At 41.2% G+C, this 20010-nt stretch overlaps 1 protein-coding gene across 2 annotated transcripts in view; it reads right to left on the bottom strand.

Annotated features, from left to right (window-relative positions):
* The window catches only part of aqr (aquarius intron-binding spliceosomal factor), a 46000-nt gene that overhangs the window by 24227 nt on the left and 1763 nt on the right, over window positions 1–20010 (bottom strand). For both annotated transcript variants that reach the window (XM_020098050.2, XM_020098049.2), the window contains exons 5-25: window positions 19968–20003; window positions 19726–19846; window positions 19450–19590; window positions 18695–18763; window positions 18428–18528; window positions 18251–18327; window positions 17285–17349; window positions 15228–15344; window positions 14989–15102; window positions 14707–14810; window positions 11784–11886; window positions 9743–9863; window positions 9192–9333; window positions 8041–8219; window positions 7010–7177; window positions 5320–5489; window positions 3801–4042; window positions 3480–3629; window positions 3002–3071; window positions 1602–1712; window positions 932–1041 (exon numbers count right to left, since the gene is read on the bottom strand). In XM_020098050.2, coding sequence (XP_019953609.2) covers window positions 932–1041; window positions 1602–1712; window positions 3002–3071; window positions 3480–3629; window positions 3801–4042; window positions 5320–5489; window positions 7010–7177; window positions 8041–8219; window positions 9192–9333; window positions 9743–9863; window positions 11784–11886; window positions 14707–14810; window positions 14989–15102; window positions 15228–15344; window positions 17285–17349; window positions 18251–18327; window positions 18428–18528; window positions 18695–18763; window positions 19450–19590; window positions 19726–19846; window positions 19968–20003 — 2511 coding nt within the window. The remainder of the gene's footprint in view (window positions 1–931; window positions 1042–1601; window positions 1713–3001; window positions 3072–3479; window positions 3630–3800; window positions 4043–5319; window positions 5490–7009; window positions 7178–8040; window positions 8220–9191; window positions 9334–9742; window positions 9864–11783; window positions 11887–14706; window positions 14811–14988; window positions 15103–15227; window positions 15345–17284; window positions 17350–18250; window positions 18328–18427; window positions 18529–18694; window positions 18764–19449; window positions 19591–19725; window positions 19847–19967; window positions 20004–20010) is intronic.

The following is a 20010-nucleotide window of genomic DNA, read 5'->3' on the forward strand; positions in this document are numbered from 1 at the left end:
ATGCCCATTAGGGTGTAGAGACAAAGAATGTTCTAAAACAACTAGTATTAAATCCATATGTTGATTTAGTTAAATGACAGTCAGGTAATGTCTCATCGCAGATTTAAGGTTCCTCCCTGAACTTAATTTAATAAACAACTGATGGTCTTAAAATCACAAATGAAAGAATTATATTCTATGTAATTCTTTTTTTGTGTATTTAGTTTAATTGTTCCACCATGTTGTAAATTAATTATAAACTATAAGTTTCATGTCTCGCTGAGGTTGGTAAATGACAACATTAGTACTTACTACTTTCTCTTCTTCTTAAACATGTTGTTTAACATTTAAACAATTTGTAAATCACAAAATACATTATGGATTATAAGAACTTGCAAGAAATTGTTGGTAGCAAATGCTACAAATACAGATTTTCAATGATACAGACTAAGATTTCGGAACTGGGGTAGACTGTTTACTGAAAAGGTTTCCAGAATGTCCAGAGTGACTTGTAGCGCGCTGTGGAAACAGTCTTGGCTTCTTCAGATTTTCTAAACATACCTGTGGTAAATATACAGCTCTATTTTTTGTGAGTGCAGGGCAGTGGGGAAAGATCCCTTACACTGGTAGAAAGGCCTGAGAGGCCAATGATGCCTAAAGATTAACCAGGTTCCTGGCCTGGCATATAGAAGTATCGAGTAGCCCTGTCACTGTGTTGGCTCACGCTAATTATGTATGTGGGCAGCTGGGCTGCGTTAATACGTGTGTGTGTGTGTGTGTGTGTGTGTGTGTGTGTTTTGTTGGCTGTGATCAAACTGTGATTTATCGAATGCACTTTCACAAATGCATGTGAGAATTCATGTTGTCTTGATATCTGCATGTGTATTTCTGTTTGTTTAGATGCATGTGCTTGTGTGTGTGCACTCTCGCCACCTGTCCCATGCTGTCTCACCTGCTGAAGTCTTTCTCTGTCTCCAGCTCCTCCTCTCCATGGCCCAGACGCAGGAGGTGACGCTCATCGATGTCTAGAGCCATGATCTTTTCAAACAGCTGGTTCAGAGCCTGGAGGGGAACGAACCATGGTAACAAGTAAACATGATCAAACAAGGAAGACCCTTTCTTCAGCCTGTTTATTATTATCAATCAACAATGCCAGTGCATATGAACTTGTTTTGACCTTGTTATTACAGTGTTGTAATGTGTTATTTAAGCGTCTTGAATCTACCTGAAAGCTGCTTTATAAATAAAATAGTGTCTATTCTTGTATAAGAACTATAAATGTTAAGGAGAATATTGCACGTGAATAACATTTTTTTAATCATTATTTCCAGCTATACTTCATGTGGATAAGTTTCCCTCTGACTAGTTTCCACTGGAGTAAAACAATAGCAGATTACTTTATGATTAAATACTGAGGGTAAGACCAGGGCAGGAGGGAGCTTAGATTACATTTTTCCTCCAAGGTTCGAATACAACTACGCCCCGATTAACGGGCAGTTCTGAGAACAAACTGTAAATTCTCTCAACAGCTTCACACAAAGTGTTTTTCAGAGATCAGAGACGCTATGTGTGTGTGTGTGTGTGTGTGTGTGTGTGTGTGTGTGTGTGTGTGTTGGGTTAACCTGATTTGAATGTGTGACGATGAGGGTCCTCTGCTCAGGGAAGTTGTGATAAAGGTTTGAGATGATCTGAACAGCAACATCCGTCTTTCCGGTACCTGGTGGTCCTACAACCTGGAGAAGCAGAATGGATGGAAAGGAAGAGGAGAAGAGAAGCATAATCAGAAGTTAGGTTACGCTGCAAAGGCGCCCCCCCTGTAGACAATCTAGTGGTTGTGACAGCTCGGCCATGGGCATGTCAGAACAGGCTAGGGTAGTGCCCCATCGTTAGCCACGCTCAGACGGACCCAGTGCAGAGTGGTGTTGCCTGGCATGACAAGACAGTCCTGTTGACTGCACAGATGGGGGAGGAAACACGAGAGCTACAGAAGAAGGAGAAAAGCTATAGGAAGAAAAAAAATACATCTTACGAAGTAATTTCTAGTTACACTTCATCTCTGTTACTATAATAATAAGCCTTACATTTATTTAACTGGGGGAATAACACATCTAATTTATTGAATAAATATTCATGAAACAGGTTGGTCTGAGTGTGGGTCTCTCAGGTGAGTAATATGTGCTAAAAATACTAAGTACAATTAGATGCTCCTGCATAAATCAGTACATAATCAGCTCCTTGGTCTCCCAACATGAAAGCCAAGCTCGGCAGACTGGGAGGTGGTGTGTGTTTGTTATGGCTGCTAATGACTGTGACACATGCCAAGAGGGGAGGTGAGAGGGAGCGAGGAGAGCAGCAGAAGAGGCTTTGCATGTAGAGTTGTTTTACGACTCCGATGATAGCCTCGTTGCCTTATTTACCTCAGATAGCTGCAACAATAAATAACTCAGAGCTCAGTGCCAGCTTCTAGTCACCACAGCGGAATAGCACTTATGTCAAAAAAGTGTCAGCTACACAACTCTGGAGATACAGCTGGAATAACACTCTGGATGTGTCTATGAACTGGATTTATCCATAGCTGAGATTCCATGCCATTTTATGTGGGGTTGAACATTTCACTGGAAAGGCCAAAATTACAGAGAGGATTTCAGGGAAATGTGACAACACTCTACATGAATGATGGAGATTGAGTTGTCAAATTTACTGTTAAGGGAACACCCTTGCTATTCATCACTAAGATTAATGTCTGCAAAGCTTTCTAGATGAGCTGGAGCAGTATGAACCTGCACTATCTCTCTCACTCAAGGTTATGCATGACTTTATACGACTGGACTTATATATTTTTTGGCTTCACTTTTGCTGTTGAAGCCAAATATTCTAAATTATGATTTATTGGAGGCTGTTAAGATTTTTTCTCTCTTTGTCGTCGTCGTTTTCTTTTGAAATCTGCAATCCAGCCTTAAAAGTTGTCTGAGCACATTATAATAAAATAAAAATGATAAAACAGTAATTACAACTCTCTTACCATGGTTAGGCCTGGCTGCATCCCAGCTCGAATGGCTTCAATCTGAGTGGGAGTGAACTGAATTGTATTCCTGTAAAAAAAAATAAGTTATTGCTATTGACAACATAAACATATTTGCTCTCAAGTGTTTTTTAAGAGGCGCTTAATGCAGCAAGTTTTGTTCTGAACTTTTTTGAAAGTATATTTAGACGCACAGTCCCCGTGGACATGCTGTTGCCATTAAGATTTAAATATCAAAGCGTAAGCCGGAAATCTTAGAAACACCAGTGGAATAATCTTCAATTTTGATGAAGGGCAATTATGTTGTGGTGCTCTAATGAGTACAGGAATATTAAAGCATCAATTACTGTTGGCAAAAACCACAACCAAAATAGCACCACTACATTTAATGCTGGAAGAGACACCATGACGACAAACATGGATACAGTCAGGACCAGTTGTTAATGGGAGGACCAGACACTTTGCCTTGACCTCTCACCGTTTGGGCTGGTTGTAGGGATATGGACCACGGTTGGGAGTGACATAGGGCTCAACGAGCAAGGTCATGTCTTCCTCTTTGTCTTCCACTTCTTCATCTGCCTTTCTCTTCTTGCCTTTGTCTGTTTTGTTTGAGATGGGAAACTTGATTCTGGAAAAGCAAAAGACGGATAGAAAATAGGATTACGGACATAAACAAACATATTACAATACAATACAATATATAGCATTGTGGCATCAATTGTATCTAGTTTGCAAATTAAACGTAGATCAACTGTAACATTTCTCTCTTTTACTTTATAACTGTATGTTTGACTTTCACCTGAAAGGGGGGACTTGCAGGTCAGGATTCTCTTCTGTGACCTTTATGGTGTTATCGGGGAAACAAGAACGTAAATGGTCCAAAGACAGAAACGTGTCATTGAAGTCCAACGCAGAGATCTGATTTGGCATTTTGGAATAGTGGGCACTGCCCTGGTCCCCATAGCCGAGAATAATGTCGTGAAGCCAGTCTGGGACGACGCACTCTGTGTTCATCAGGTTTCTGATGGTTTCTAGCACTGCCTGAAACAGAGAGAAATATGTCAGATACAAACTATAAAAAAAGAGCCTGAAGGAAAAATCTAACTGAATGAGGCAGACAATCAGACAACAGACAACCATCCCACAAGAGGAGGTTTAGCCAGATAAGAATAGCTTTGTGGTGGGCTGATGGGAAAGCAGGTAGTTTGACTGACTGTCAATTATATTTTAATGAGCCGCAAACTGTCTAATACCGTATGCATCAAACAAAGTGTCGGGAAACATGTTTACTTTTATCTGTGTCACACATCAAAGATGGAGAAGAATGTTTCTTGAATACCCATTAGTTCCTGTGTTTTTCAAGCTCAAGAAAAAAAAAGGAGGCTGCTTCAAAACTTCTGACAAAATAAGAAAAAGCTCATTTGACAAAGCGGTAATGAGAACCTCTTAAATACAAGGATAAAAAGCAAAGAGTCTTGTGCAGTTGTGCATGTACGTTCTAAAGAAACTGGAGCAAAACGGAGCAAAAAACACTTTAAGACAGATGTGATTGTTAATAAAAGTTTCACACATTAGCACTGATAACTTCTATGACCTGCTGAAAACTTTGATAGGAATATCAATGTAGATTTACCTTTTGTGAACTATCTTTAAAAGCAGGGTGCTGCTGAGACACCACAATGTTATACTGACAATATAAGATACACAAGGCATTATTGTATATTATATACAATGTTGTCTTGCTACCACATCAGGGCTCTAACAGGGCACCGTGTTTTTAGACCTAAAACATGGTGTAAATGAGGCTGTTTCAAGTCAAAAATGAATGTTGGGGCTTACAGACATTTGGATAGCACAACACGAGTATATAACGAAGTCACCAGTTACTTCAACTGTATTGGATTTGGCTGCAAAACTGAAACTCCAAAAGTGTTTTGTGGGCTCAAGATGATTACGCACAATTAAAAACATGACTATAATTATTTTATATTCAATTTCTGCAAACAGATCCCTATCAACTAAATCGTACACACTGGGTCTTTAAGGGTGGGATGGAGGTCAGTATGTATGACACGAAAATCCAGTGAGAAGTGTCTCCCAGTGGGATCACCGGGGAGGGGAGCCTTGAGTGGGTGGTAATCTCAGAGCTGCCCTGACCCCAACCTTATAGCTACAATTCCAGGGAGAGTATAATATGTGCCATACATCACTCAGAGGTGGTGTTGGTCTGACCAGAGCTCAAGGACTGAAGATAAAGCACTCAAATACGCTGTGTGGTGCAGGTGAGTGACCTGTGTGCTTCAGAACGTGGTCCAAACCTTGAAATTATTCTCCTTGGGTTTGCGTCTCATGATGATGTTGAAAGTCTCATACGGGTCTTCGGTGCCACTCTGAATACTGCTGGTCATGTCCTGTTGATACTGGTTTGCGTCCAGCCAAACACGGAACGTTCTGGCGTCTCCTCGCAGCTTTGGCTTTGGTTCAGGTCCTGGAACAGTAAGTGGTTAGATAAGTGATTAATACAGGAGTAATACTTCTAAATTTGTAGGACATTTTTAAACACTTTTACAATCTAATCTATAAAAATAAAAATTTGTTCTCATAGATGGTTTCTGTCATTATAAGTTGTTCTTATCACACCTGTTTCTTCAAATGCTTATTTTTCCTGGAAATCTGGTTTTAATTTGTTATTTGATGCTATAAAAACTGCGACTCCTCAGGAATAGGAGTCACATGTAGATGTTTGACTGACAGGCTACAGGCTTTAGACTCACTCCCATCGGGGGTTTGTGCAGTGCAGCATGTGTAGCTTTCATAGATGTCTGAATAGATTCTTGTACGGTGCTGCAGGGCACAGAGCTGGAGAGTGAAACTCAATCCTTTTGGCCTCTGATGTCCGTGCCCCTGTATGTGTGTGTATGTATGTGTTTGTGTTTGTGTGTGTGTGTGTGTGTGTGTGTGTGTGTGTGTGAGCAGTCAAAAGAACTATGTGCCATTGTATCCAACTCTCAGTTATTAATAGGGGAATTTAGATCAAGAAAATATACAATGGTACGATGGTATTTTACTCAAACACAAGTGTCTCAAACTGCACCTCTCAGGGTTGCACCCCCCCACCCGTCACAAAATGCCCTGTGATTTATGTGCCTTCTCCCCCACCACCTAGTCAGCGCGAGTACCACTTATCCCTGTTGGGGATCTGAAAGTTTACCCAAGCCGACACCGGCTGGCAGGATGTCTTTTTAGAAATCCCTGCCCTCTGCATATTTAATCCAAACAGATGAGACGGGATGGGGGAAAAGGGTGCTTCAGTGCATGGACACATGTTACAACAGGGGAAAGGCAAACACTTAGAATAGCAGGGCTGCAGGCTCACCACTCAGAACCAACCACTAAGAGGCACAGCTTTGGGCTGTGGGAAGAGCACAACACGGTAAATTGAGATCATGCTACTTTATGAATATTTTTTACTTTCTAAGAATGGCCTGATACTTTGGATTTGGTCTGAGGGAATTCCTTCTGTGTGGGTACACAGAAACAGATTATCTGAGTATATTTGATAACAACAGATTTTAAGGCTCTTAATGGGGAAATAAGGAAGCCTGAGGATGAAGATCCTGCCGCACACAATTCAGGTTTCTAATGTTAGAATGCTTTGTTGCTGGCAACACCTCAGAGATAGAGGTGAATGTATGCTATATATCATATTGCTGTATTCTGCAGGACAAGCATATTCATTCATTCATTGTCGTTTTACAGAAGCACATCTCTTCTTAAATCCAATAAATATAGCAGAGGGCGAGGCCCGAAGCTCTTCGGTGTTGTTGTCGACCTCGGGCTAATGGAATGTTAATGTGACCAGGTCAGGTCTCACTGTGATCGTTACCATGACAACTGCAGCCTGAACCTGTCGAGGGGACCAGTCGCTGGATGATTGTGTATAGGAGATCTGACGGGAGGATGGATGTCCTGTGTGCATGTGTGTGTGGGGTCACTATATGAGCATACCTTCCTCAATGACACGTCCCTTGTCATCCAGCATGCCCTGCACCTCGCAGCCTCTCACATACACCAGGCCAGTCTGCTCCACAAAGGGCTGGCGCCGGTCGAAGCGTGTGCCATAGGGCAGGTTGGGCCGCACCGTGATCAGAAAGCAAACGTCGTGCTTCCGAAGGCCTACGGGGAGAGAGGATTTGGGGGAGAGAGCAGTTAGATAGAGAGAAGGACTGAAAGAACAGGGATTTAGAGACAGAGAGGACGTTAAGGGAGAGACAGAGAAAGAATTTTAAGGAGAATAAAAAGGACACAGAAACAGAAAGAGGAGTGTTAGTGAAAAAAGAGTAGTAGAGTGGAGAAGTTTGAAACCGCTCCGTCAGCATTCGCCTGATCTTTAAAACATGAGGCTCTAATTATACGATGGGGAGAGGGCTACTGGATAGAAGCAAGTTACACTTCATACTTCCACTGAATTACAAAGAGGAAAGTAAAACCATAAAAACGGGTATAAAGAAAGTGGAGAGATCAATTTGGGATACATTAAGCTTTCTATTTTTTTTAACCACTTTCATACATACTGGAGAGCGATAGTGGACAGCCCGCTGAAGGTTTCATTGTGTTTTCTATGTCCCCAGTGAATCAATGTCTTTCATTGTTGACATGCGCCTGTTAACATTATCTACAGTGTCCCTATCAAACACACCCAGAAGAAAGATCAGGGAATAAAACAAAGAGGCTTAATGGTGGAGGCTACACAGAAATGTTATGTCTTCACAGAAACATCAGGTAGGCAGGGGTCATAGGTCAAGGTCCAGTGGGATGGAATCGAGGGGTAAAGGAAAACTATATAGAGGTGATAAACCATTTTCTAGGAGGAAATAAGAAAAGTAATGGTGTGGCAGTGCAATAAGTAAACAGTAAAAATGAATGTAAATATACCGTATATGTGTTATAACATAGCTGACAAATAATCAAATATAAATGGTGATTAAGATAATTACAAAATATATTTTTTCTAATGTTAAAAAGAAGTATTTTATTACCTTCCCACTCATGCTTGATATGATCCTGCACATTGAGGTTAACAGTGACATCAGCTCGAACACGAGCAGGCCAGCTCTCTCCAATGTTGGGCTTGGCAACCTCCACTATGGAGAAAGCGGTGATTGTCTGAGCCATCCTGGCCCAGCCTCCAAACACCACTCCACCGTACTCTGATTGCCTGTGTTGGGGAACAGACACAACAGGAAGTCAGACAAGTACTGTGGGCTGCTTTCAGGACTGAAAACAAGGTGGATTTAGGACAGTGCGTCTGCTTTATTTATTTACTTTTGCAGCAACAACAGGCAAGTTGCCACATCACTTGACATAATGGGAGCACTTATTATGTTAAGCAGTGGGTTTCCAAATGTGTCGCTCTAAATGTCACCGTCTTTCAATAAAATATTATCATGCCACAGTTTGAGAAGAAGACAGACGATAAGAAGTGTGCTGTAGCTGAGCTATTGGTAGAAATTTGTTCTACTCAGGCAGAGAAAAAACAAGTCATGCTTATCAGTGTGTGTACAACAATGTATTTTCAAACTCAGAACCTGTATGAGCTTTTTATTGCATCGTCTTTGAGTGTGTCACCCAGGGATTTCACTGCACATTCTAAAAATTAGAATATGACAAATCTAGATTCTTCAAACCTTAGCTAAGGAAGAGCTTCTTAGCCCATGTCTTCTTCAGAACATTGATGTTTTAAAGAGCAGTACGGTTATGTGACATTAAAGGTCCAGTGTGTAAGATTTAGGTGAAAGGGAACTATTGGCAGAAATCTTATGTAGAATATTCCTCATGATGTTTTCACTAGTTAGTTTCATCTAAATTGTATGAATTGTAGTTTTTTTTACCCTAGAAAAGGCCCTTTATATGTAAATACTTTATATCTACGGAGGCCGCCATGTTTTTTACATTAGTCCAGACTGGACAAACTAAACACCTTTTGAGTTTTTATGACAACTGAAGCTACCACAGGTTCTTTTTCATGTTTAGAAGGAGAGGGTGAGGTGAGGGGTGTTCAGCTGCAACATGCAATTTCAACACTAGATATCACAAAATTCTACACACTGTACCTTTAACAAATGAAAACATTTAAACCAAAATCCTAGCACACGTTTCCTGTGGTTTTGAAGAATTGAGGACATCTCACCATGGTTTCATTCGCCACACCACATCCTCTATGTCCTGTCTGATCTCATAGGTGGACTCCAGACGAAAGAGGTTAAAGTTCCTCAACAGGTAGTCGTGGAGCGTCAGGAATTGGAGATTCAGTTTGGGCAGTGCTAGGCAGCCTGAGAGGGACAAATAAATAGGCTCAGACACACACAGTGGAAACAAATATGCATGAGTAAAAACACATACTTAGAGGAAGTTAATCAAAAGCTTTTTCTATCAAATTGCAAAGAAGTTGAATGTCTAGTTTTATGAAGCTACCTTATTTATACAAACTATATTTTTATGCAGACTACTGTACATTTATAAATGACGGATGCAGCTTGAATCATTAGTAGTGTGTGAGTTTCTGAAGGTGTCCTTGACAACTAAAGAGGATTCCCTAAGAGAGGGTTACCACTTCACTCCATCGAGTGCCCCAAGGATAAGAAATGACAAGGCGTGGGATTGACTAGACACTGAAATCATTTTAAGTGCATATTAACTCACTTAAAGACACAGACATGCAAACACAGTCACAATTCCCACCTTCGCCTGAGTAGTACTCTGTCGGGACGATGTTCTCATCCCAGATTATCTTCTCTGTTGGATAAAGGGGCATCTGGTTGAGTTGCTCAATCTGAGAGATTCTGCGCTCATGACGTGATACCTGTGTGTGTCAGGCAAGAGAGAGAGAGAGGGGACAAAGCCGCACACAGAGAAATTGGGTTAATGAACAAGTGTTCCTTATTTGTCTGGCTGTTTCAGGTCTTTTCTCCGTTACTAGAATAAAAAAACATTGGTTTCATCTTATACAACATGTTCAGCTGGTTTAACTGAAGCTATTGTCACTTGTATTCCCCTCAGTGTAGTTTCTCTGCTAGACCTCCGTGGATCAATGTTGCTAAAATGCTTCAAAATGGGCCCCTTTAAAGACTAGACATTACCATGTATTCTGGCATATCAGCAACCCACATTGGGGATCTCTTCAGGAATTGTGATTAGATATTTGATTAAAATGTATTCAAACATTATTACAAGTGTGATTTAGCAGTGATGAAGACACTGGTCATTTTTGTTATATACATAGTATTTTGGTATTTTCTTTTATATGGACATCTAATTGAATTTGTTTTGTAGAACAATGCTGATAAGAGGAAAAGCTTTTACTCTGGTGTGCAAGTATCTACTTTATTACATTAGTCTTTGACCTCAGCACCTGCTCCACTGAGATTTTGTGGTTGTGAACACAACCATCTTTCCCATTGTGCCTTTACTCTTCTGGAAAAAGACCCATTAAATGAATTATTCACTTTGTCAAGGGGGTGATATCTGCTGCTGAATACAAACCAGCTCATCAGTTACACCAGAGGGGAAAAAAAAGCCTAAATTAGCCAAACCCTGGCGCTGGTGTAAAAGCAGCACTACTTCTCAGAGAGAGCAGTTCATCCTCCCTCAGCACATGTGTGACCACATTCTCTGCAGTGTGCATCATTATTTTGCTTTTGTGTGTCACAGCTCTGGTCTTGTGGCCCGTTCCCCTTAAACCCACCTGGTCAGAGATGTTGGTTGTTGGGGGCAACCTTAGGCATACATAAATGTGCCCCCTGACATTGTCTTCAACAACAATCTAATCAGATGATTAAGAAACAGCTCTTCTCCATCCGTTCTCAGAGAGGACGTGGGGAGGTTCTGAGTGGGTAATTATGAATAAATGCAGGGCCCGCCTTAAAAACAGCCACTTTGATGAAGAGGTCTACACCACATGTATGTGGGGAGAGTAATGGAACAAGGATCCAGCTGATTCCTGGAGGGGTTTTAAAAAGGGAAATTGGAAGAGCGAGGGACGGGGAACCAGAGACCATGATCAGACTAGCTCCAGTCTTGCAAAAGATACTAAAAAAACAAGCTCTTTATCTCATCAGCACTGTCTTCAGTTTACCCTAGGTCACACAAATACCCACATAGAGCAGTAATTGGATTAGAAGGCAAATTCAAGAGGGACAGCGAGTGAGGAGGGGAGACTATATGTATTCCAAGGTCAACATCTTTAATTAATGACTCTAAAATGAGAAACACAAAATCTATTATGCTGTAGCGATGGACTGCCCGGTTATTGTTCTGCTGAATAGCTGTTCACCAACAGTGTTGAAAGGGTGCACCAGTACTAATGCTACATCTTTTATATGGCTTGTTGACAAGCACTGTGAATGAGGTCATGCTTCATTCCCTTGTTTATCCAAACAATCTCTATATGGGCAGTTTAAAAGGTCTGAGGCGTTAAAGGTTGCCTGGGATGCATATTTTACTTTTATTATACATTATATTTATTTACAGAAAAACAAGCACACCGGGACTAGAACAGTCACTTACGCCCCGTTTTTTCCCCCATAAAGATAAACTGCAAAGTATAATAAAACAATATATTCCATTGTGAAGCCTCACGTATAATTTGCATTGTTTGGAAGAGACACTTAACAAGTCATAGATTTGACTGTTGTAAATTACAACAGACCACAAAAAGACACATCTTTGCCACTGTGGCTTGTAAACTCAAATATGCATAGACAGTATAATAAAAGCCACCAACCAGCAGCTCAAGAAGAACCTCCTTCTCATAGGTGGTGCTTTGCCCTTCAGGCAGCTCTGGCAGAAGACATAGGTACGAGGCCACCTGGTGGAGCGTGTTGGGACTGTGGAGAAAGATGAGATAAACAAGTCGGCTCCATAAATAACATTTGCATATTACACATTCAGCTGACACTCTCTTCGCAGGGATGGAAATTAAGCTATTGGTGTCCAGTGAGAATGAATTGGTAATGACTGAAATGGTGAAGGTCAAGATAACATGATACATGACAATCTGATGTCTACTAACATTACATAATGATAATAAAAACATTAGGACGATATATTAGATTGGTGAAATATATTTGTATAATTTGGGCAATACTTTTCCATCTGAGAGAGATTTGTTTAAACTGTGATGACAGCAACAACACTACATGTGTGAAAATGCACAGCCTTATCAAATTCTTTGTGCTTGTTAGCACTGTGGCACAAAGCATTTCTCCTGTTTGCTCTGACTCTGCACTCCTGCTCTGTCAGCGTGTGTGTTAAGGGGCCTAGCCGCACTGATGCGACAGGATTATGAAAATCAAAGCCCATCTCCGTCTCGAAAGGCCGAGGCGTGGCTTTCTGCATACAGACCTGTTTTAATCAGGCTGACACACTGTGACACAGGCAGGGTCTGGTACACAGCAAAGGACAGGCCCTGGACACATTGTGACAGGCCCGGACAGCCACACGTGGCACTGACCGACTGAATCCGTGTATCTGCATACATTCTGCAAGTTGGGATGCTAAGCTTGGCCAATGGGGTGGCAATTCTGCCAATGTTGCAGTTTGGTGGCCCAGTGGATGACCTGGCATCGGTCATGTGGACATTCCTTCCCTTAGCAACAAAATAGCAGCAGCACAACAGCTCACTCTGAGTAATAGAGATGACTGGACCAGGTCATGACTGACAGCTGAGCCACGGGCAGGGTAAGGTAAGGATGTGGACGTAACAGTAAGTGGTCCACAGTAAGTTCACTCTACAACCGGAGGGATGTCTAGACCCATGAGTTTTGAGATAAGTCATTTTAGGTGAGGTGTGTGTTTTCGGCACTTTAGCAAAGTACAACTGATATTACCGAGTAAGTTCAGGGTGCTTTAAGTCAACTACAAGCCTTGTTTTACATACAACAAGAAAAAACGATAAATGGCTTTCCTGGTTAAGTAATCTGCTGAAAATTAAACTGCCATCTTTATTCTGTTTTCTTTTCTTTGTCAGATGAAACCCTGAGAACAGGAACCAAAATTAAATGAAAAGTGAAGGTGATGGACTAAAATACCCTTTCCAGTGACAGGACCCTGCTGAACAACTAATTCACCGAACAAAGTACACCAATTATTTCGACATTTCCAGTAGTGAGGACTCCTTCAACCATTTCTAGCATTTCACAAAGCAATGCTTTAATCAGGTGCTCATTCCTCTTGACCTGAAATGACACTCGTAACAGACGTAACCAGAAGAAGCATCTGTGTGTGTATGTGTATGTGTGTGTCTGTGTATATGTGGAAGAATATGTTTGTATATGTGTGGGCAGGCTTTGCAGTAATGCTGCGTTTGTGTGTTTGGGGGACTTAGCGGATATATTCAGAGCGCGGGTGACTGCGAGCTAAGCCCATGGGTAGCGCATCTGGAATAAACTGGCATTAGCATGAGTTGTTTGGATGAAAAGTGCCTTGTTAAATCTGATTGGCATATTTGGAGTTACCCAGGAGCTTCTTTGGTGACAGTTGTGGAGAAGGGAACAATGCACTTCTTGCTAAATTCAAAACCCTAATTCTGGGGAAAAGAGCAGAGCTTCCAGAAATACATGAAATGGTTCAGCTAAGTCTTTACCTGATTCAGCTCAGCTCGGCTCATAACCACCTGCCTGACTCAAAGAAACTTAGTGTGGGGTTTATGCATTTGTAATCCACTGCAAAAGTTAAATAGACGCAATGGATGTGGAAACAAACTGCAAAGAGTACATTTCTGTTGTTCCAACAATTGCACCTCAGAGCAAATAAAGACATCACTTACCGTGCAAACAATCAACTAATCAGTAACTCACTTAAAGTGTGGTGTAGAGCCAAAACATGACAGCTTATAGACCTTTTAAAAGCTTGTGTCAGTAATAATTTTTTTTTATTATGATATCAAATGCCAAGAAGGGTTGGAAACCCTGACATAATTACAAATGAACAATAAATCAATGTCTTTTCTCCTTCACGCACGTGTACCAGTTAGAAAAACCACACACTGGCTAGTGCATAAAAGCGAGGGTGCTTTTTGGCTCTTTGGCAAGCTAATATGATCTGACAAACACAGCTGTTCAAAGAGTTTATTCTCAAGCCACTGCAAATCGATTAAATTAATGAGGCGTGCCCCTCTCTCTGGCTGGTACCAGCTGCCTGTTCAAGGGCTCACTTGCTGCCATTTAGCAGGGAAGTCAGGCAGCAACGGTGGGGCTGATGCTATAATGCAACATAAGACCAAGATGGGTATAAGTGTTGGTGGTCCAAAGAACTTTTAAAAGTCATGGGCCAGATAAGGATATCTCTTTCTGTACTGGTTTGCTGCAGGGTTTGTTTGTGTGAAACTCTTCGGCATGACATTAAGGTATTTTCTGTTAACACCATACAGATACCAAGGGTCCTGTATATGGTAAAAAGAGAAAGTACTTCCACAAGAGGCAAATATAAAGCAAACAACTGAGTCAACTCAAAGTACGTAAAAACTACATGCGCACATCAGGAAAATGTTCTGTCGACTGAAACAACACTAAAGCAGTTATATTAGTAACAGTTCACTGTGATCTTACTCAGTCCAATCATGCATAACCTCCCACCACCTCCCTCCATCTGTGCACTGATAAAACTGAAAGTTCATTTAATGATTCACTTTGAAAGTTGTGCTTTACCTGAGATGCCCAAAGTGTTTGGTCAAGGATTCGCGAGTGTCTACCGCTGCAACATTCGCCAGAGCAAAGTCCTGCAACTCTGGGAAATGAGCAAAAGCTGCCCTCTGCAAGACGGAACACAAAGAGCAAAACAATAAACATGAATTAAATACAAATAGTAATTACACTACAAGACCAACTTTAAAGAGATGTCAGTGAGAAATACACACACACAAAAGCAACAAGCATGAGAGAAACTGTGGCTAACTGAATGTCTGTCTTTGACCTTTTACACTTCTTTACCTGTAGAGACGTGATTCTGTCATAGTGAAGTGTAGTCATCTCTTTCTGCGTCAGAGCGTTTCCTGTCTGGTCACTGATCTCAAAGCCTGTGTAGAACTTCAGCATGTCCAACAACTACCAAGATGAAACAACAGCATGAGATACTTCTATAAAATGAAATTTTGATCTCAATATGCACACAATCATTTCACACATAGAGATGTGAGATACATATAATCTCACATCTGTGTGTGCTGTACCTGGCAGAAGAGATGTCCTTCCTTCTCTCTCTGGGTGAGGCTGGACAGGTGGCAGCTGACCACCAAGTGGGAGTCGTCTAACACTGTATTAAACCAACGCCTGGTGGGCAGCAGGGCCTGAACACACAGAAAAACATGTGAAATGCTTGGACTACAGGCTTAACAGAACTACAGGCTTAACAGAACTGACTTTAAAGTGATTACAACTGAATGTAACTGGAATAAATTTTGCACAAACAGGAAAAACGCTGCTTTAGTGCAAAATGACTTTAGGAAGACAAAAAAATGATTTGAAATAAAGATTATCTGATGTCTGTCCACCACAGCAAAAAGGAATGTGGCATCATTATAAGCTGACACCTCTCTCAGGGGGTCAGAGGAATCAATTCATCTAACAACAACCACAGTTCCCAGAATCTGGACCGCGATTGTCCATACGTCTTATTGATCCATGGTCTTTTTTTGTCTTGAGGTTGTTTTAAAACATATGATCGAGAGACAAACGATAAGGTAACCCGATAGTGAGCTACGAAGCTGACAGGAGAAAAAAAATACATAAAAAAAGATTCAGCTGCAACTTGCTTGTTGTGGAGCAGGAACATGACAAAAAGGCAGAAACAAGAGGAAACCTGTCAAAATGAGATAACAGAGGTGCTTTGGTCGGAATACACCGAAGAGACACTGAACATTTGAATGAACTAAGTGAGAGGATGACTGGTGCAGAACAGAACATTTGTGTATATTACACTGTGAAGGCTGAACGTGCAGAACAGCCCAGAGAAAGAACACAGCATTGTGAAATAGAATATGAAACAAAAGACGGAAATGCACAACACCAACAAAATGAAACAACTCGTATTCTATTCATTCAAAAAAGCTCTTCAAAGGAACCAGCTGCGGCAAGTGATACCTAAAGACTGAGAGAACAGATACCCTTACATCCAGCAGCCATCTTTGATCTCAACATAGTCCTGACAGCCTGCATGAAACAGCCATGGGATTTTTTTTTCCTGCATTAATTTACAGGTCGTCATCAGAGAGGGGAAGTATGGATTTCAGGCATCTGAGGCTTTGTAAAAGGATAGTGCTAAGGGACAAGAGCCGTCTCTGGAGACAGTCAGCTTGCCGGCCACTAGCCGCTGCCAGGAACAGCAAGGCCGGCCTGTCAGCAGTCAAGTCAGATGAGATCTATTGAGCTCGCTTGGTTGAAACAGCAGATCTGCAAAGGCTGTAGGAGCAACTATCATGAGTGGCATTGTGTCTTCACTTCAAACCACCCTTCCTACAACACAAACTAGATAAATACAGACGCATTTGCATACAAAAACAATGATCATAGCAAAAAGTATTGTTATATAGATGCAGCTCGAGTTCAAGTTTTAGTCTAATTAGTAGTCTTACTTCCTCTGCATATCACCTGCAAAACTATCTTTAACTGCACTCCAGCATATGAAAGTGGATGAGGAATCAAGGGTATGACATTTGATAGCTAATTTAGACCGACGTGTTGTCAATTTACAAAGTGATAACACCATACAATGAAGAAATAACATGAACTATTGTTCCTTTAAACACGAGGATTAATCTCTTTTCTAACTATTGCATCAAGCAGACACTGCTCATTACTCTACACCTTAAGCCGAATGTCAAAAGCTTGGCTGTCAGGCTGAAAATAACCTCTCACACGCCGATCAAAGACTACGGTTTCACATCCTGCATAGTTTCGCAGACAGCAATGACAGTGACGCATTGGGTGGAGCTGAGACTGGACATTCGCCCACTGTCTGTTGACCTGACTTGGCTATAAATATGAAGGACAAAAGGCAAATGAGCTCTGCAGAAACGGATGTCTACACCACTTCCATTCGTCAGGATACCACGATTAAGCAAATATACTTCGGACCTATACTCTTCTAGTGCACATACAGAGTGAAAATTTGCTTGGGAGGGTATCACATTTTACCATAATCATTTTGAGCATGAGACAGTTCAAACAGCACAATGTCATATTTGCTGAATTATAGTGTAGGTTATAGTGCATCAGGGCGGTGTCTTACCTCCAAATCAATCATAAGTTCAATGAATCGCTCACAATAATGTACTTTGTCCATGGAGACGGCCTCTGTAGAAAAGGGAGGAAGATCATGGAGGTTAGCACTTCACTTTAGATCAGAGAATACATGTTGTCAATGAAAAATGCACCCTGACAGACAAGCAGACGCAATCGTATGCACATACAATGCCAAAAAAAGATCTGATGTAGCAGCGGAAAGGAGGTTGTACGTTATCACCAAGGACATGAGAACAACAAATGCATGTGGACAACACCAAGGTGCCATGCTGAGTGTGTGAGCTGCACTATGAGATACTGCATTGCCAGCACAGCAGCATGCTGGGACCTCAGCCCTCATTAAGCATGTTGGTGTGCATGTGTGTATGCACACAGTATTAGAGTGATGTGACTCCTGCTGGCCTTTGGATTATAATCTAGTGTGTCAGGTTTGAATTCTACCTAAACACACAAATGCACATATTCTGTTTTTAGCATTCAGGTGGGGGGGGGCTCTGTGTCAGCCTGCATTACAACATAGTAGTCAGTGCTGGTGGCTCAGTGGCAGCTGGCTGCATGCTCCTTCTGCATCCGCATGACTCAAAAAGAGAGGAGGGAGGAATAGAATAGTGGGGAAAAGGGGTAATATTGTGTTTCAGACTGACACTAAGGTTTGAAGAGACATTGTCTCGGACCTTGTGAATGCCCTAGAAAAGCCTGAGTACATTAATCATGCACAGAGGGGTTACACAAGACCATGGAAATATGTTTTTTGAGACCAGAGTCACAGGAAAATAACCTGATCATTAACTTTTAGAGAATTTGGAGGTAGAATTCAAAACTACGGATCACTTGTTTCAGACAATACAGCCTAGCTCTAATGGCCCCTGTTGTTGCTGAGGGAATTCCAAGTCATTGGATACAATAATACAATGAGATCCCAAGGGAAATAAATGCATTTTTTTCTGTTTACCTGATGGCGGAATTGACATGAGAACCCCGAGAAATTTTTTAATGAGAGCCGAGAGGAAGGTCCTCTCTTTTTCTGCCCTGAGGGAGACACAAAAAATAAACAGAAATCAGAGAAGAGTTCTGGAATACAATCTGTTTGTCTGTATAAATATAAACCAAGCAAAGAAAAAAAAATTACAGCTCAGCTGCATCGGCATCCATCTTCTCAGATTTCTTCTTTATTAGATTCCAGAACTTCTGCAGCTTTGGAACTTTCTTCAGCTCGTGTTGGAGTCGGGACTGAAAACATGACAGAAACAAATCAGTCGAATCCATTTCATCTTAAGGACTGGTGTCATAGCCATGACGCACTTCTTTCCAATGGAATTATCGAGCAAAGTCATTACTTTGTGTGTGCCGATAACCACCAGGGAGACTTAATTAGGGTAATAGGTTGACATCTTACTGGTAAAAGGCACATCCACATCGGCAGAGAGATGAGCTGCTGCACCTGTTCTCTGATCAAATCTACCTCCTGGGAGAGAGCGACCAGAGAGAGAGGGAGAGAAAGGGGAGGGGGGGTTTGTCAAAATGTACTGCATGTGACAGATTTTTATTACACTTCATCCAATAATAAAAGTCTGCAACTAAAATATTTAGAGGCCTTTATATGATACAATCAAAGTGCAGCAGGCTATCACAGCAGATTTTAAAGTGAGACATCTGCAGTGCTTCCCAGTGGTTTAATGCGGCTGCAGAAGATACAGATGGGAGGTGACCCAGCTTGTACTGCGTGGTCTGGGACTGCCACCTAGTGGACATTACAAACTACTGTCTTCATTTCCACAACAAGGCATTTTGCCATTGCAAACAATAATAGGTAGAAGTCAGATTATTTAAATTCTCATCCTAAAGCCTTCAAGTCATATCGACTATAACAACAGTTATTGTAAAGTTAGAGTAGTTAGTAATGTTGCTAGGACGTATATGATACAAAAAAAATTCAATTTTTCAAAAATAGAAAATGCCAATTCAAATGTTTAATATGACAGTGGTTACTCTTTGCTTGTGTGTGCTGTGATATCAAAATAAATCTTGGTGACAAGGTTTTATTAGAGAAAAGACTTTAACCACTTAACACTGTAATGAGATTACAAAGAGAAGACTCATTTCTCCAGTTGGTTGTGTCTAATTGTTGGATGTCAGTGTAATGGTACTCACCAGACTGTTGAAGCAGTGATCCAGAAAGACCAGCAGCACGGTTTGTTCTTTCAGTGTGAGGCCAGCCTCCTCGCCTGCCAACACAGCTTCCATCACGCATTTGAATAAGAAAGGAAAGTGGCTGGGCTCCTTCTTGAACACCTGATACACACCAGACAACAGCAAAGATAGTAGTGTCAATTAATGATAAACAAAAAAACAACAAAAACTAAAATTGTGATTACAATCTGATAACAATCAATCCAAACTTAGATAAGTGATGGATTTTCTTTTTACCTCCCAAGCTGGGACATTCTCTCTGAACTTTTCGTTGACAATGCAACAAATGGACATGAGGTAGGCGTTGCTGGACACCTCAGGGGTGTAGTTCACCCACAGGTAGTTCTCAAGGTACTGGCTGAAAAATAAGAAAATAATAAATCAATATCAATCCACCAATTGCTGTTATCTATTTTTTATTTTTTATTTTGATGACTTCTTAGTAAATAGAAGCAATTAGAGGAAGTGTAATATCTCACCTAAACTCAAGCAGCATAATCTTTCTGATGGCAAATCTGAAAA

The sequence above is a fragment of the Paralichthys olivaceus genome, chromosome 12, assembly GCF_024713975.1.
Source record: "Paralichthys olivaceus isolate ysfri-2021 chromosome 12, ASM2471397v2, whole genome shotgun sequence".
Classification (NCBI taxonomy): Eukaryota; Metazoa; Chordata; class Actinopteri; order Pleuronectiformes; family Paralichthyidae; genus Paralichthys; species Paralichthys olivaceus.